The sequence below is a fragment of the Hyla sarda genome, chromosome 3, assembly GCF_029499605.1.
Source record: "Hyla sarda isolate aHylSar1 chromosome 3, aHylSar1.hap1, whole genome shotgun sequence".
Lineage (NCBI taxonomy): Eukaryota > Metazoa > Chordata > Amphibia > Anura > Hylidae > Hyla > Hyla sarda.
Window position 1 is genome coordinate 40874303 of NC_079191.1, and position 19396 is coordinate 40893698.

Here is a 19396-nt window from a genome sequence, read left to right on the forward strand (position 1 = left end):
TGATGTCATGACCATACCCCCTCGTGACATCACACCATGCCCCCTCCATTCAGGTATATGGGAGGGGGCGTGTCGGCCGACACATCCCCTTCCATAGACGTGAATGGAGGGGGTGTGACGTGACATCACGAGGAGGCGTGGCCTTGATGTCACAAAATGTTCAGAATGCTGGAGCACCCGAGTACCCCTTTAATCCCTTAACGACCAAGGATGTATATTTACGTCCTTGGCCGGCTCTCACGATATAACGTGGGGTCACGCGGTATCGTGTGTATCATAAGCCGGGACTAATAGCGCGCGGCAGCGATCGCGGTGCCGCGCGCTATTTACCCTTTATACGCAGCATTCAAAGTTGAACGCCGCATCTAAAACGAAAGTGAAAGCTGCCAGGCTGCTCAGTGGGGCTGATCGGGACCACGGCAGTGAAAATGCGGTGTCCCGATCAGCTGGGACACAAGCGGAGGTCCTCTCAACTTCCTCCGGCGTGTCCCTTCGGCGATTGATTGCTCCAAGCCTGAGATGCAGGCTTGAGCAATCGACCGCCGATAACACTGATCAATATAAAGCTATGGCTTTGCAGTGAACAGTGTATTAGATCAGTGTGTGCAATGTTATAGCCCCCTATGGGGGCTATAACACTGCAAAAAAAAAAAGTGCAAAAAAAAAAAGTTAATACATGCCATTTAACCCTTTCCCTAATAAAAGTCCAAATCACCCCCTTTTCCCATAAAAAAAATGTAAGTAAAAATAAATATAAACATATGTGGCATCACCACATGCGTAAATGTCCAAACTATAAAAATATATCATTAATTAAACCGCACTGTCAATGGCGTAAGCGCCCAAAAAAATCCAAAGTCCAAAATAACGTATTTTTGGTCACTTTTTTTATATCATGAAAAAATGAATAAAAAGCGATCAAAAAGTCTGATCAATACAAATGGTACCGCTAAAAACTTCAGATCACGGTGCAAAAAATGAGCCCTCATACCGCCCCATACGCAGTTAAATACAAAGGTTATAGGGGTCAGAAGATGACAATTTTAAACGTATTAATTTTTCCTGCATGTAGTTATGATTTTTTATAAAGTACAACAAAATCAAACCTATATAAGTAGGGTATCATTTTAATCGTATGGACCTACAGAATAAATATCAGGTGTCATTTTTACCAAAAACTTTTTACCGAAAAAAGGTGAGGAGGAAAAAACGAAAGTGTAAAAACAGAAAAACCTGTGGTCCTTATTTTGCAAGATTTTAGCAGACAAAAAAAAATACAGGTATTTTTTCTCTGCTAAACTCATCTTAGCAGAAACAGTGAATGACACTCCTATTGCAAATTTTTTTTTGCATTCAGAGGTTGAAACCATTACTAATTGCAGGGTTTGTGATGGCCCTGCAAGAGCTGAACACATAAGTAATACAGTTATCTCTCCTTTTTTTGTTGTTTATTCTAAAATGTGTGAATGGACAGTCATGGCCAAAAGTTTCAAGACGTGGCACAAAATTTTGGTTTTCACAAAGTTTGCTGCTTTAGTGTACTAGGATATTTTAGTCAGATGTTTCTATGGTTACTAAAGTATAATTATGTGCATTTCATAAATTTTTTACTTTTATTGAGAAATACATGAAATTTATGCAAAATCTCAATGTTTCCAGTGTTGACCCTATTTTTTTATCAAGACTTCTGCAGTTCTCCCTGGCATGCTGGATAACAGTTTTTGGGCCCAACCCTGACTGGTGACAACCCATTCTTGCCTCATCAGTGCTTGGAGTGTATCACAATTTTTGTCCTTTTTGGGGATTGACCAGAGGTTATCAGAGGGTCTGTGCGAAGTTTTCTGGCCATTAACCTAAAATGGCAGTGTTTTGTTCACCGAGCCACTTAGTTATCGCTTTTGCCTGGTGACATAGTTCTTCATTATGCTGGAGAAAGCTTTGTTAGTCACCAAATTGCTCCTGGAAATTTGGGAGAAGTTGCTCTTGGAGGAGGATTAGATCCCATTCTTTATTCATGGGAGTATTATTATCCATTGGATTGAAAGCAACCCTACACAAAGAAAAAGAGCTCCGTAGGTGGTACTGCAAAGGCTCAGTAGGCATTTGCTTACCGGAGATGGTTGTGCGGACACGAACACAACATTAGGATACGTATTACAACAAATGGTGGAGTCTGCTGCAGCCTTTCCCAAAACCGATTTGGTAATGGCATTTAAAGAGTACCTCTCATCAAATACATTTTTTTTATATGTTATAGTTTATATATATATATATATATATATATATATATATATATATATATATTAATTTTGAAATTGGGTTCTATTAAAAAAAATTTATACTTTTTTGTGTTTTATGTGTTTGAGATTCTTGCCACTAGGCGTCTCCCTAGGAGTCCCTTTTTTTTTAGTGATTTCTAATTTCTTTAGTGAAATCTTATACTCAGCGCAGCTCCCTGCCTGTCAATCAGACAGGCGGGAGCAAGCGCTTTGCGCGCATTCACGCAGGGCGCGCTCCTGACTCTACCGGCCAGCGGCGTCTTCAGGCTCCTCGTGCTGACAATGATAGCCGGCGCGTGCTGGCCGAGAGTTAGTGGAGCGCAGCTCATGAAGATAGAAGGATCGTTTAGATAGAAGGAAGAAGGGCAGAAGCCGGCCCAGCAAGGCTTCACATGATGTCGCGCCTGCCGGGAACACCCACTTCCTCACCTCTCACATGCTCCTAACTGAGCTACCGAAGATGAAGATAAAAAGGTATTTATAGGGGGTTTACAATTGAAATAAACACTAGGATAGATATAGTTAGAGACAGGGAAAGATGGGGAGGGGGATTAGGGAAAGTTTAGTTGATAATAGGTACTCCTTATAACTCTTTCCTCTAGGTAGTGGCGGGATAAAATCAGGCGCTGCAAGCGCCTGATTTTATCCTGCCACTACCTGGAGGAGGGATTTTGGAGTGCCTACACATGAATAGTCCCAGGATATTTACTGCTGACATGACACAGGACTTATGGTAGCGTCCCCTTTCTTCTCTGGACAGTATGATGGGCTTCATCAGAAAAAATAACTTTCCCCTAGTCTCCTGCAGTCCAGTCCCTGTAGAATATCAGTCTGTCCTTGATGTTTATCTTGGTGAGAAGTTGGCTTCATTGCTGTTCTTCTTGACTCCAGGCACCTCCAAAAACCTTTACCTCACTGGATGTGCAGATACACGGACACCTGCCTGATGTTATACCGAAGCAAACTCTTCACTGGTGTTGAACCGATCCCATAGCTGAATCCAATTTTGGAGATGGTCCTGGAACTTGCATATCTAAATGTCCTTCAAGAGCAACTTCTCCCAACAACCCAGACGCCATTTCAGTAATATATAATGTCTTTTTCAGCATGATAAAGACCATGTCACAAAACAAAAGTGATAAGTGGCTCGGTGAAGAAAATATAAAAATTTTGGGTCCGTAGCCACTAAACTAAATCCCACTGAGAACCTGTGGTCATCACCAGTTGCGACTTAGGCCAAAAGCTGATATCCAGCATGCCAGGGCAAATTGCAAAAGTCTTAAATGAGCACTGTCCTTAAAACTAATTTTGCTGTTGCACTCCTTATGGTAAATAAAACATCTTTCTAATGTACTTTGTTTAAAAAAAATGAAGTTTTCTATGTTTTATTGGTAAATGCAGTCTGGAGTGCTGAGGGGGGGGGGGTGCAGCCTTAGCCAATCATAGTTCATCTCACACTGAACTGCTTTGGGCTGTGTATAGCAGAGTGAGGGAGGAAGTTCTCCCCTGTATGGCTTCAGATGATGTCACGCCTGAAGGGTAACGCCCCTTCCCAGTCTGTGAATATGACTGAGACTAAACAGAAAATACAGAGCAATATTACGGAAGAAAAGTAAAAAATAATAAAAATAAAGGCAGGGGGTGGTTTATCATGATGGGGCAGTGAACTTGGAGGATTATAAAATGTAACACTCTTTAAAGAAGGGTCAACACTGTAAATGTTGAGTATTTGCATAGACTTGTATATATCAATAAAATATGTACTTCAGCATGCCATAGAAACATTTCACTAAAAAGAAAACATTTTTATAAAAACACTGAAGTAGCAAACTTTGTGAAAAACTAAATTTGTGTCAGTCTCAGAATTTTTGGCTACAACTGTAGGTTAGAGCTATTAGCTCAAGATAAGAAACTGTTTGGCATAGGGAGTCTTAGAAACCAGCAATGCTTTCTGGGAAAAAGGTTATGCAAATTAGCTCTAGTGCCACCCTGTAAATTGGTGTCCAATCCATAAAAGAGCTTGAAACTTGACTATGGATTATCAGCCAAGCCAGAATCTTATTAGAAAGGAAGGTACCCTTATTTAGACGGCTGTACAGAACAGGCTGCTGTTTGGCTGGATGAGGAGTGTTTGAGTCTACAGCAGAAGTATTTTTTTTCCACCATTCTCTTTTGTGGCCTCAAAACTGTTATTGAAAGAGCTTTATTGATTTTTCAGTCATTACACGTCGTACAATAAATTACAATCAAACAAAGCATGACAGTACAATATACAGCACAGATTCCCTAAGCTATACATCGCACATCATGCTACTCTAACACTCCGCTCAATCCTGAAAGAGAAAAGCACCGAAAATGGAAATAACCAAACAATATAATCTGTGATCTGGGGAGGGGCGGGGGGGCATAGAGGCACGGGAGACTATGGGGGTAGGGAGGGGGCGGATCACAGGGCCAAACTACTGGGCATTAACTTCAGGGGGACATGGGGAAGCCAAGGGGTCATCACTCCTCTTCTTCATCGATGGCCGGGGCTGTCCAAGATGTCCTAAGAGGGTCTGAAATCCCCTTTAATTGACTGCGGATTTCTAGAAGGCCAAGCTTGGGACACCTTAGACTCCCTTAAGACACTTCCCTCTTTGCCTTGCTGACAGATTATCTATGGCCTACTTTGTTAGGCATCAAAACATTTGTATCTCAATAATCATCACATATTGCTTTTTGTTTGGGAAAAATACCTGAGAACAATATAAGTGAAGATTCAGCAAGATTTTAGCAGTATCAAGCCACTCTTAGCCTTAGTGGCAGGGCATTTCTCCTCGACAGGTCTACAGATAGACATCACTTGTATACATGGGACCACTCAGTAACTACTCTCCTCTAGTAACCGCTTCACTTACCTGGCTGCCACATGAATCTAAAATCTTCTGCCATGATGGCCATTCAGAATACCAGGTTACTAACCCTGGATCACTTTTTGGGGGTGCAACCTCAATTCCTCCCTACTGCATTTAGGGACAACTCAGGACTTGGTAACCTAGGCTATGTTCACACTGCGGAATCGGCAGCAGAGTCCCCTTAATTTTAATGACATTCTGCTGCACTGTGCACATGGTGGAATTTCCATTTCCGGCATCCACAGAAAGAATAGTCCGGTCCATTCTTTCAGCAGATTACGCTCGGAAATGCATTGCCGTTTATGAGACCGGGCATTTCGAGCACTCCTAAACTGCCATATCCTCCTCATCCCTGCAGGCAGGAATGTCTCCCGGGGATGGTGAGGATGAAGATTTTACCATACATAACGCGTTGCCGCACGTTATTTATGGTAAAATCTCATAACTTGTTCTTTAAAGGGGTACTCCGGTGGAAAACTTTTATTTATTTATTTTTTAATCAACTGGTGCCAGAAAGTTAAACAGATTTGTAAATTACTTCTATTTAAAAATCTTTATCCTTCCAGTACTTATTAGCTGCTGAATACTACAGAGGAAATTATTTTCTTTTTGGAACACAGTGCTTTCTGCTGACGTCATGACCACAGTGCTCTCTGCTAACATCTCTGTCCATTTTAGGAACTGTCCCGAGCAGCATATGTTTTCTATGGGGATTTTCTCCTACTCTGGACAGTTCTTAAAATGGACAGATATGTCAGCAGAGAGCACTGTGCTTGTGATGTCAGCAGAGAGCTCTGTGTTCCAAAAAGAAAAGTATTTCCTCTGTAGTATTCAGCAGCTAATAAGTACTGGAAGGATTAAGATTTTTTAATAGAGGTAATTTACAAATCTGTTTAACTTTCTGGCACCAGTTGATTAACCCCTTAAGGACGCAGCCCTTTTTCACCTTAAGGACTGAGCCCTTTTTCGGACCACCGTCACTTTACGAATTAATAACGCGAAAACGCTTTTACCGAATATTCTAATTCTGAGATTGTTTTTTCGTGACATATTCTACTTTATTTTGGTGGTAAATTTTCGGCATTAGTTACATCCTTTTTTGGTGAAAAATCCCAAAATTTCATGAAAATTTTGAAAATTTTACATTTTTCTAACTTTGAAGCTCTCTACTTGTAAGGAAAATGGATATTCCCAATAAATTTTATTTTTCATCACAAATACAATATGTCCACTTTATGTTGGCATCATAAAATGGACATATTTTTGCTTTTCGAAAAAATTAGAGGGCTTCAAAGTAGAGCAGCAATTTTCAAAAATGTCATGAAAATTGCTAAATCTGAAGGGACAGATGTTACAGAACTACAACTCCCAGCATGCCTGGGCAGTCGAGGCATGCTGAGAGTTTGTTTGGCAACATCTGTAACAGTGGTCTCCAAACTGTGACCCTCCAGATGTTGCAAAACTACAACTCCCAGCATGCCTAGACAGCCTCTGGTTGCCACAGTAAAGATCGATTTACTTTCACTTTCAATTCCCCCCCCCCCCCCACTGTCTATTCCCTACCTGAGCAAAGATCCAGCAGGCTCCAGCGAAGATCCCAGGTCCCCAGGCATCTTCTCCTGCAGGTACGGCCTCCATCTTCTTCCCAGAGCCCCTCGACATCCAGGGGCGGGCAGAACGGGGGGTTGCCATTGGTCAGAACTCCGTTATGACTAATGCCAGGGGATAGGAGGAGATCGCAGCTTTGCAACCTCACTCCTATCCTTTAGGCTGATCGGGGCTGTTGCTGACAGCTCCGATGAGCCCTATTTTCCGGGTGATCGGGTCACCAGAGACCCGATCAGCCCGGAATTGGAGAAAATCGCATGTCTGAATTGACATGCGATTTTCTCCGATCGTCGAGATGGGGGGGTCTCGGGACCCCCCTGGGCGATGTGCCAGGGTGCCTGCTGAATGATTTCAGCAGGCATCCGGCTGCGGTCCCCAACCGGCTAGTGGTGGGGACCGGATTTCCCACGGGCGTATGGATACGCCCTCGGTCCTTAAGGACTCGGAATGCAGGGTGTATCCATACGCCCTGTGTCCTGAAGAGGTTAAAAAAAAAAAAGTTTTCCACCGGAGTACCCCTTTAAAGTGGAGCTAAACTGTAATACCACATACAACCTAAGGACAGATGTGGTGGTGTTTTTTGAAGAAATTTGATCTGGCTTTCAATTCCTGGATAAGCATTTTAAGATGGTATCAATATATAATATTGGGCTAATGTAATTTAAAAGGTTAGTTACTTTTTATTAGAATCATAAAACAGCTTAAAAATTTAGAAAATATTGCATTAAGTATTTGGAAAAAAAAGTAAAATCTGCAGTGTATAAAATAAAGTGTGGTTGTTGGATCCCAGATAAAGGATGTTATATGATATCTGTGCATGTGGTCAAGTTCAATCTGACAAGATTGTGAGATCTCACCGCTGACAACTCCCGCAATGTAATAGGCACATCTCTCATTCTGACGGGAAAGAACTGCAATATGTCACAGGCTTGTCATCCAGTCAGCGCTATCAGTCCACACCTGATGAGATCGATACAGCTTAGCAATGTTTTATTTTCTCTCAATAGATATCATCACTTTTGTTGTTGTTTTTGTTTTTTTTCTTCTATATTGTATATTCTGTCCTTGTAGGATAGTGCCATATAAGTCTTTTAAGGCAATAGATTTTGTAAACCAAAAAAGGGGTTTTATAAATATCGACCCTAATCCCCACTTATTAAAAAAAAAGTGAAATAATTACTCCCAATTTAATAGAAGATTGTGTTTTTTTTATTTTTATTTTACTTTATCAGAATGTGAGGCAGCTCTTTATTCCCCTCTCCCAGCTGGCATTCCCAGCCAGGTCAGATGAAGCCTGTCAGCTGCTTAAAGGAGTACTCCGCTTCTCAGCGTTTAGAACAAACTGTTCCGAATGCTGAAGCCGGCCCTGGGAGCTCGTGATGTCTTAGCCCCACCCCTCATGATGTCACAACCCGTCCCCTCAATGCAAGTCTATGAGAGGGGGCGTGACAGCCGTCACGACACCTTCCATAGACTTGCATTGAAGGGGCATGGTATGATGTCATGAGGGGGTGGGGCTATGACATCACGAGCTCCCGGCTCCAGCATTCGGAACAGTTTTTTCCAAACGCTGAGCAGCGGAGTACCCCTTTAACAACACAACTGTGTCTTCACGTATATGAAACAGTGAGGTCATCACCTCTCGCTCCGTTGAAGCCTTGGCAGTAGTGTCTTTGGCCATGACTTGTATTGAGAGAAAGGACATTACAGCACACAGAGGAGAATCAATATTCATGACCGCTTCACCATCACTATGTCAAAATAAGCAACCTTAGTAACATCAGCTGCTAGTGAAATGATATGTATCTGGTCATAAATGCTGATTTAGAAGAAATCCTTCTGATCTCTTGGTGGATCTCCCACTCAAGTTCGGGGACAAAATGCAGCTGCTTTCCCCTCTGCCTAGCTAATGAAAGTCATCAAATATCCATCCAGAGAGCACGAAGTGTTGAGAATTTTAAGCCATTTAGCCCCCCACTAATTTGGGTCAAGAAATATGCAAAGCAGCTCATTAAAATGCCACCGATCCTGGTGACGTTCCCTTAGATTCAGTGTATCTACTAACTGCTAAGTCTGGCCACCTGATTGGGATTTTGCCAAGCTGCGGACAGCCTGTTTCTGGGTTTTTGCCCCTGACCAGTACAGAGCAGGGTTGATGTAGCTTGGCAGTGTGAGCGGCATATCGAGGTAGGTAAGGGGGGGGGGTGTTCTCCTTGCAGAGAGCACGAAGTGTGGAGAATTTTAATCCCACTCAGCTAGTCAGAATCAGTGTATGTACTCACTACAGAGTCTAAGGGGACGTCCCCAGGACCGGTGTCATGTGAATGAGCTGTTTTGCATATAACTTGTGCCAGAGTTCTTAGTGGAGGGCTAAATGGCTTAAAATTGTAACACCTAGTGCTCTCTGCAGCACTCCTGCAAATAAATCTACAACAAATTGTGCAGAAATGCCACTGTGGATGTAATTGTGTATATGTAGGTTTAGATCAATGTATTAATAAATTTGCCACTGCAGGTTTTGGTGCATTACAGCAGTAAACTTAGCTTGGTTTTACTTTAAAAATAATTTCCCATTGAGTTCAATAATACTTTTTTTTTTTTTTTTTTGTTAAATAACTTTATTAACTATTTATAATCATAATTATACATACAGTGTACTGCGCAGGATAGGAAAAAGCACACACACAAAAAAAGAATACAATTCCAGTACTTAGCATGACAGTACCACATACAGCACAGGACTTCCTACACTAAGCATCATACCACATGCTACACTAACAGATTTTGAATCTTCCACTGAAATCATTGAGATCTCTAATAGAAGCCACTCTGAAAATAAATAGCAAGATTATCACCAAAATCTGCATCAGATTTTTGCCCATGTGAACATGGCCTAAACTTGAGCTTTAGGCTAGCTTTTTGCATAAGAATAGCGAATGTGATTGGGCAGAAATCCGTCACTTTTGGATCTTTGCCAATTGTTTGTGCCGCAAAAGGACCACATTCATTGTCTGTAATTTTGATGTAGCAGCACAACATTGTAATCTTATGTCACACAGCCACAAGTCACCCTATCCTTATATAACAAAGGCACAACAACATTAACAACATTACCTGTGCTGCTAGATGTGTATCCAAACATCTTTGCAGCCATAAACCAATTTTACAATACATCTGCTGTGTTGATTGCCGTCGGTAATTCACACAAAGGATTGTAGAGCTGTGTTTTCAATACAGAATTATTCATTTCGGGGCGATGATGCATCTTCATGCGTTTACCTACGATTACCCAAAAGAACATATAAGCTGTGAGTAGACCTAATAACGTGGGCACTCGGTATATTCAGCCATTTATCGGTATTTTTGTGCATTTCGTTATCAGCCAGACTTTCTTGTCCTGATCTCACATCTTTCACTAAGAACTGAAGAGACGAGAACTTTGTGCACTACTTATTGGCTCATTAATCCTGGATGTTCTGCGGTAACCCTCCTGCTGCTCTCCAATTCAGACTAAAATGATTGAAAGTGAAAATGGGTGTACTGATTTCTTATCTCATTTGGCTTGCTAGCAAATAAAGACTTCTTAAATCAGTTCATTCTTCTCCCTTCTGTGGCCCCTGGCCATGTGAAAGCAGAGCCAACTTCTAATCATACAGTCTACGTGGCCATATATTAAAGAGATGCTAGAACTAATGGAGAAGGTAAAACACACAACCTTCATACAGAGGCGTACCTAGTGCCTTTTGTGCCCACGTTGGTAGGTAGTTAGCTTAATAGGTACATAGCTAGGTAGGGAGGCATGTAGCTGAACTCAGATGAACCCAATGGACCCCATCATAGGTCACTGAGCTTCTGCAGATGTCCATAGTGTCACATCCAGCAATGTATCAATTGTTTTTTCTGCTAATATCACAACGTATGTATTCATATGGGGAGGAAGTACCGTATATACTCGAGTATAAGCCGAGTTTTTCAGCACGATTTTTCGTGCTGAAAACGCCCCCCTCAGCTTATACTTGAGTGAACTCCGCCTTTCAATCCCTTCATCAGTGGTCTTCAACCTGCGGACCTCCAGATGTTGCAAAACTACAACTCCCAGCATGCCCCTAATTTTACCCCAAAAAAACACTATAAATCAACTATAAGCCTAGGGTGGGAAATACATCATCCCCCCCCCCATGTAATCATCAAGACCCCCGTCATCATCACCCCCTGTCAATCCCTTCATCAGTGGTCTTCAACCTGCGGACCTCCAGTTGTTGCAAAACTACAACTCCCAGCATGCTCGGACAGCCATCGGCTGTCCGGGCATGCTGGGAGTTGTAGTTTTGAAACATCTGGAGGTCTGCATGTTGAAGACCACTGCGGGCTTCGTCATCATCCCCCCTTCATCATCACCCCCTGTCAATCCCTTCATCAGTGGTCTTCAACCTGCGGACCTCCAGAGGTTTCAAAACTACAACTCCCAGCATGCCACTGCCTTCGTCAACATCCAGCCCCTCCTTTTGTTTTGTACTCCCCTCCAGGGTGAGCTGGTCCAGGCCATATATGCTGCAGGGACCGTCCGGTGGGGATGGTTAGTCGTTGCAGGCTGTCCATTTTCACCGGGGGGGGGCCTCTTCTCCGCGCTCCGGCCCAGGAGTAGTGACGTTGCCTTGATGACGACGCACAGAGACGTTCATGCGCAACGTCGTCGTCAAGGCAATGTCACTACTCCGGGGCCGAAGCGTAGAGAAGAGGCCCCCCATGGATGATGACGAAGGCCGCAGTGGTCTTCAACCTGCGGACCTCCAGAGGTTTCAAAACTACAACACCCAGCATGTCCGGACAGCCGATGGCTGTCCGGGCATGCTGGGAGTTGTAGTTTTGAAACCTCCGGAGGTCCGCAGGTTGAAGACCACTGATGAAGGGATTGACAGGGGGTGATAATGAAGTGGGGGGGGGGGGATGATGAGGAAGGCCGCAGTGGTCTTCAACCTGCAGACCTCCAGATGTTTCAAAACTACAACTACAACCCACTGATGAAGGGATTGACAGGGGGTGATGATGACAGGGGTCTGGATGATTACATGGGGGGGGGATGATGTTTTTCCCACCCTAGGCTTATACTCGATTTATAGTGGGTTTTTGGGGTAAAATTAGGGGCCTCGGCTTATATTCGGGTCGGCTTATACTCGAGTATATACGGTAGTTAGAATTTGTCCTAAAACACTATAATTATACAATAATCACAATGCCTGAAAGTATAAAAAGAGAAACATCGTAATTCTACTTTACTTGTATATGGAACGGATTATGAACAGAAACTATTTCTCATCAAACATAGGAGTCTGGTTTAATGAGTTCTAATCCATGTGATTCCGCCGGTGACAGGTAGCTCTAATGAAGCCGGCTGTTTGCCTTTCTATGCAATACAATTAATTCGTTTTTATGTTTATTTTTCATTCTTTTTGTTATCAAAATGGATATGATTCCGCCTTAAATGTTATCCTTGTATTTTTATCCTAATTGAAACGATTTATTCAGAATTCAAAAGTTTTCTGTTTTAGGGTAAAAATCAGGTTGGATCAATTATTCCTGCTCAGTTGCCCACCCTTAGAGATTGATGCTACTGACAGATACGTAATGTTTGCTGCCAGATCTTACCAATTACTATGAGATTCCCTGGACAATAGATCTTGGAACACCTACCCCCACCTCCTTTCAAGATTTCTGTCAAAAGGAAACGGGGATCAGCTGTAAGAAGAACCTGCCAGCAAGTGTTCAATTTCCCTGCAGCGCCACCACTGGGAAAGTAAAGCATTACAGAAGACCCAGTGAAAATGACATTCAGTCTGTGTAGTGCATTGACGTGCTGGGTCCTTCAGAGCAGAAATCTCTCTATTTTTCCTCTCTTTCTATGTCATGCCCTCATAGGGTTTATAAAACCAGTACATTTTTTTTTTATGTTTAAGTTTCAGCCTTTTTTTTAATTTACTTCTAGATTGGAGACATAAAAACTGCTGAGACGTATTTTCAAGATGTGGAGAAAGTGATCGAGAATCTTGTAACGAAAGAGGAAGCGAACAATAAGATAATGATTCTGATGAACAAGTAAGTGCAGGTCGTAAATAAAGTTCACTGTAATTTTAATTAATTTCCATTTGATACCAGAGCAGAGTTATTGAATTGTAACCATTTTAGCCCGTCTTAGGTGGGAGGTACAAATGGTTTGACTTTAGAAGGCCGTTTTGTACTAGGTCATTGTTACCTGAACCAAGGGGTGATCTCAGTAGCATCCAGTAACCTTCCCACTCGGTACTTTTTGGGCTCAGACAAAAGTACCATTAGCTGATGATGTTAAAGGAGTACTCCGGCGCGCACTTTTTTCCTTTTATCCCGTCCGGGCTGCAAAATAAAAGAAAACACACTTTCTCTTACCTGCCAACGAGCCCCCGGAGCTCCGGTACACTCCGGTACAGGTGTTCGGTCCCCGGACTGTATTCTTCTTACTTCCTGTTAACCCGGCACGTCACACGGAGCTTCAGCCTATCACCGGCCGCAGCGATGTCCCGCCTCGGCCGGTGATAGGCTGAAGCTCCGTGTGACGTGCCGGGCTAACAGGAAGTAAGAAGAACACAGCCCGTGGACCGAACACCTGTACCGGAGCTCCGGGGGCTCGTTGGCAGGTAAGAGAAAGTGTGTTTTATTTTATTTTGCAGCCCGGACGGGGTAAAAGGAAAAAAGTGCGTGCCGGAGTACTCCTTTAAGGGTGGAGCCCAAGTAATAAAATCCCTATACACAATTACCGATCCCTTCTTATGTTTTCCCTTCCAGAGCTTTTCTTCATCTTGGTCAGAATAACTTTTCTGTAGCTCACAAGTTCTTCACAGAGGTCCTGAAGTTGGACCCTACAAATACTGTGGTAAGCAGAGTTTTTATAGCCCCATGGGTGCAGCTTTGATTATAAATATGTAATATAGCATCTTCTCCAGAGCACGAAAATAGTAAAGATTGAAGTGGATTTGTGGCCTCTCTTTACCTGCTAAGTGAGTGTTACTATTGGGGGGGTGTCCCTATACTATGTAACACCCACTTGACTGTTAAGTCATATATAACAGAGGAACAACACAACACAGAGCTATGAGAAAATATATTCCAGAATTTATTTTCAGGAACTTGTCATCAGTTTTAAGCTTCCCAAACCGTAGGCAGCATAATGCTGGGACACTATAAATGACTATGGAAAGTTCAGGCATGGGGTGCGGTCTCCGTGGCTGCTCTCCGCCCTGTTAGTATTGAGTGATGCATCTCTCCCTATACATAAAGAGGGAAAGACGCAGGGACTGTCCCCATGACTAAATACCCAGGTCCCAGTGGCAACTAATATTACTCTAAAATGCTTGAAAGTACCAGAGCAATTCAAAATGCTGGAACCTCTTTTCTCATAGCTCTGTGTTATGTTGTTCCTCTGTTATTTTAACTGGAAATATATGACTAAACAGCCAAGTGGGTGTGTCCCTGCACTGTCTGAGGCCATCCAATCAAAGCTGACAGTGCCATTAAGTGTAGGGACACGCCCCCAACTGGTAACACCCACTTGGCTGAATACATTTCTAGTAGGAATAACAGAGGAACGGCACAACGCAGAGCTATGTAAAAAGATGTTCCAGAATTGTTATTTCATGAGGAATACAAGTATTAAGAAAAGACAATAATAAACACAAAGAAGACATAAGGGGACATACCAAGACCTGGTCGATCTAAAAAGTGTATTACAAGCACGCAATGATATTCAGTGAAGTGTACAGAGTTAATCTCGAACAGAGCAGTAAAAACAATGCCAATAAAACAGCTATAGGTGAGTCATAAACAGACTAAGAGAAGGCTCGCCAACTCAATAACAATACACAATTACAGAATAATAAACAGCAGAGCCAGAAACAAGAAATTCAGAAAGACTCAACTACAGAAGCAAATGAGCAACCAAACAGTGGAATACACAGATGTGCACAAAAGAGGAGAACGGAAAGAAGGGGGGGAAAAAGGGGGTAATGGGGGGTTGGGGAACCCCTGCAGGCCCTGTCCTACTAGCCGGGGAAGAGGAAGCAGGACACTGGTGGTCCATGGCGAAACACAGAACAAGTATGAAAGTAAAGGGGCAAAAGACCACACGTAGTCAGGTCGCAATCTGATCATAACACCGTCCAATACCTTTGGGAGGAACAATAGTCCAAACAAAGGGCACCATGTGGCATTGTATTTGTCCATGTCACTAGGAGAGACAGACAATAGGTCTTCTATATGCTGTATGTGCACAAATTTAGCAAACCATTCTTCTAAGGTGGGATACAAGTATTTCCAGTCATGGCCGTAAATGTTGGCACCCCTGAATTTTTCAAGAAAATGAAGTATTTCTCACAGAAAAGAATTGCAGTAACACATGTTTTGCTATACACATGTTTATTCTCTTTGTGTGTATTGGAACTAAACCAAAAAATTTAGGGAAAAAAAGCAAATTGGACATAATGGCACCCTTTCAAAATTGTGGAAAAATAAGATTATTTCAAGCATGTGATGCTCCTTTAAACTCACCTGGGGCAAGTAACAGGTGTGGGCAAAATAAAAAACACACCTGAAAGCAGATAAAAAGGAGAGAAGTTCACTTAATCTTTGCATAGTGTGTCTATGTGTGCCACACTAAGCATGGACAACAGAAAGAGGAGAAGAGAACTGTCTGAGGACTTGGAACAATATCAACAATCTCAAGGTTACAAGTCCATCTCCAGATATCTAGATTTGCCTTTGTCCACAGTGCACAACATTATCAAGAAATTTGCAACCCATGGCACTGTAGCTAATCTTCCTGGGCGTGGCTGGAAGAGAAAAATTGATGAAAGGTGTCAACGCAGGATAGTCTGGTGGATAAGCAGCCCCAAACAAGTTCCAAAGATATTCAAGCTGTCCTGCAGGCTCAGGGAGCATCAGCGCAAACTATCCATCGACATTTAAATGAAATGAAACGCTATGGCAAGAGACCAAGGAGGACCCCACGGCTGACACAGACATAAAAAGCAAGACTACATTTTGCCAAAATTAACTTGAGTAAGCCAAAATCCGTCTGGGAAAAATGTCTTATGGACAGGTGAGACCAAGATAGAACTTTTTGGTAAAGCACATCATTCTACTGTTTACCGAAAACGGAATGAGGCCTACAAAGAAAAGAACACAGTACCTACAGTGAAATATGGTGGAGGGTCAATGATGTTTTGGGTTGTTTCGCTGCCTCTGGCACTGGGTGCCTTGAATGTGTACAAGGCATCATGAAATCTGAGGATTCCCAACAGATTTTGGCTCGCATTGTACAGCCCAGTGTCAGAAAGCTGGGTTTGCATCTGAGATGTTGAGTCATCCAGCAGGACAATGACCCCAAACATACGTCAAAAAGCACCTAGAAATGGATGGTAACAAAGTGCGGTAGAGTTCTGAAGTGGCAGCAATGAGTCCAGATGTAAATCCCATTGAACACCTGTGGAGAGATCTTAAAATTGCTGTTGGGAAAAGGCGCCTTCCAATAAGAGAGACCTGGAGCAGTTTGCAAAGGAAGAGTGGTCCAACATTCCGGCTGAGAGGTGTAAGAAGCTTATTGATGGTTATAGGAAGCGACTGATTTCAGTTATTTTTTTCAAAAGGGTGTGCAACAAAATATTAAGTTAGGGTGCCAATATTTTTGTCCAGCCCATTTTTGGAGTTTGGTGACATTATGTCCAATTAGCTTTTTTCCCTCCCTTTTTTGGTTTAGTTCCAATACACACAAAGGGAATAAATGTGTATAGCAAAACATGTGTTACTGCAATCCTTTTCTGTTAGAAATAGTCAGTTTTCTTAAAAAATTCAGGTGTGCCAACATTTACGGCGACGACTGTATTAAAACAGTAGAGGCCACAGGTCCTCTTTAAATTGTTTTTTAGTGAATATATCCTAAAGATTTAGATTTGCCAAGCAACTGCTGTAGTTTTTTTTTTCCCCCGTTTTTTTTATTTCTTTAAATTAAAAATAATAATCTTTTTTTATTTTTTATTTTTTTAAATAGCGCACACAACTTCCACACCGTTGTACACTGACATTGCTCCCTGTGCCCACTCGGGCTCACAATCTAAATTCACCTATCCGTATGTTTAAGTGCCGGAGGAACCCCATGCAAACCCGGGGAGAACATACAAACTCCTTGATGTCCTCCTCCTCCTTTATATTTGGCCATATACTTCAGATAGCTGTTTGAGCTCTTGGAGGAGCGTATGTCCACCAAATAGGGGTTATCCAGGAATAGAAAACAGAGTTAATTTCTTTTAAAAACAGCTCCACGTCTGTCCCCAGGTTGGGTGTGGTTTTACAACTTGGCTCCATTCACTTTAATGGAACTGAGCTGCAGAACCACACCCAACCTGGAGACAGACTGGGAGCGTTTTTTGAAAGAAATTAGCTGCGTTTTTCTATTTCTGGATAACCCCTTTAAGCTTGCACCCTCAAGCAGCCAAGCGTGCAAGTGTTCTCTATGGGGGGGTGGGGGCATGCTGCTTCCACACAGCTCTGGCTGTGTCTCCCCTGTGAATAAAAGGATCAGGCATGAAATCTAATTTGCCTGATCCTTCTCACCCCAACATCTGCCACAAGGAAGTCCTGTTGAAATCGAAGTCCTGTTCAGTCAACATTAAGTTAATGCAGTGTTTTCCAAACAGTGCGCCTCCAGCTGTTGCAAAACTACAACTTTCAGCATGCCCGGACAGCCTTCGGCTGTCCGGGCATGCTGGAAGTTGTAGTTTTGCAACAGCTGAGGGAACACTGCTTGGAAAATACTTATTTAATGTGTACCTCCCCTATATATGATATTCAAAATGGGGAACTCCGCTAAAATAAAGGAGGCCTTACACTTTACATGAATACCGGGGGTGCTAGACTCTGTCCTGAGGAAGAAAGGTCAGACATATTGGATTAACACATGCCAGTCCTCACCAACAGAAGTGTCTGGCAGCAACACATGGAGGCTTGGCTTCTATTAGGGTGTATGATCCTATTAAAATTTGGGAGGCAGCAAGTAATTTTGGATGCTCTACAATACTATTCAGGAATTGCTATACACCAGATTTAGGTGCTGATCCTCACCACCTGACACGTCTTCACTTCACATACATTGAAGATAGAATCCATTTGACCCTATTATGACTTCTTTTTCCATAGCCCCAAAAATCTGTCGTGCAGTCATAGTCTATCCTAAATGGGACCATTCCTGCCAAGGCCGCTCTTATGGAGTCCTTGGGGCAACAACATGAATCCTGGACGGAAGTCTTGGCTGCAATGAGTGACTTAGACTCCCTGCAGTACTGGAGACCTGCCTGCTCTGCCCGGAGCCTCCCTTTATGTCTCGAGACTCTTAAGATGTTCCAGGAGAGTACGCATGGCTGCCGTTAAATACACCATGAAATTATACAACTACAGAAGAGCCCTGCAAAGCCTTTATCCGTGCTCTGGTTTGAGCAACGGTATAATTTTATTTAATATTTTAGCATGGTATATAGCGCCACCACTAATACAGGCTGCGAAGGGTATTGCAGCCCAGAAATGTTCTCGCTTTTATTGTTCTGATTCTGGTTTTAATTACCCTAAAGAACAATGCAGATCTATTCCATCACCTTCATATTGTGCATTAGTTAATTCTTCACATCCTCTTATGATTTTTTTTAATTTTTTTTTTTTTTGTTCTAATATTGGTTAAAACAAAAAAAAAGAAGGAAAATATAAAATGTATCCTCCTGTGCTCGGAACAATCCAGCAAGGACGTCAGCATCATTGATGAGGATATTGATCTTTGCTTTATTGTTAAGTCTCATTCCCAAAGTGTTGGGTGTTTTTGTTTTTTTCAGGCAAATAACAATGCAGCAGTCTGCCTGCTTTATTTGGGCAAATTAAAGGATTCCCTGAGGCATCTGGAAGGATTGGTTCAGCAGGACCCCAAACACTATCTCCACGAGAGCGTTCTCTTCAATTTGACAACTATGTATGAGCTGGAATCCTCCCGCAGTATGCAGAAGAAGCAAGCTCTGCTGGAGGCGGTAGCTGTCAAGGAAGGTGACAGCTTTAACACTCAGTGTCTGAAGCTGCTATAATTCCTTTACCGCTACATCTCCTCGCAGTGAGGGGAGGCTGCAGAAAAAATTTCCCTGTGTACAGATTTCTGCTTGAAAATGTAAATGTTATTCCGAGGTTAAATACAAGAATGTAATTGAACGTCCCGATATTCTTCTATGCTCTGAATCCCCTCAATAAATATAATACAATGTCAGCTTTGGATGTTTACATGCTGCGTGTGCTTTACCTACAACCAACCGGGCGTCCCGTGTTTGTCTTCCATCTACTTTGGGTTCCGGGCTCGTTCACACCATGATTCATACCTCCAAGGCACGGATACATCGGAAAACACTAAAAATGGCATGTTAAAGGGGTACTTCGGTGGAATTTTTTTTTTTTTTTTTTTATCAACTGGTGCCCGAAAGTTATACAGATTTGTAAATGACTTCTATTTAAAAAAATCTTAATCCTTCCAGTACTTATCAGCTGATGTATGCTCCACAGGAA

At 42.5% G+C, this 19396-nt stretch overlaps 1 protein-coding gene across 2 annotated transcripts in view; it reads left to right on the plus strand.

Annotated features, from left to right (window-relative positions):
* The window catches only part of TRAPPC12 (trafficking protein particle complex subunit 12), a 172695-nt gene extending 153586 nt beyond the window's left edge, over positions 1-19109 (plus strand). For both annotated transcript variants that reach the window (XM_056564093.1, XM_056564092.1), the window contains exons 10-12: positions 12768-12877; positions 13601-13688; positions 18685-19109. In XM_056564093.1, coding sequence (XP_056420068.1) covers positions 12768-12877; positions 13601-13688; positions 18685-18927 — 441 coding nt within the window. In that variant the 3' untranslated portion in view covers positions 18928-19109. The remainder of the gene's footprint in view (positions 1-12767; positions 12878-13600; positions 13689-18684) is intronic.
* The last annotated feature ends 287 nt before the right edge of the window (positions 19110-19396 follow it).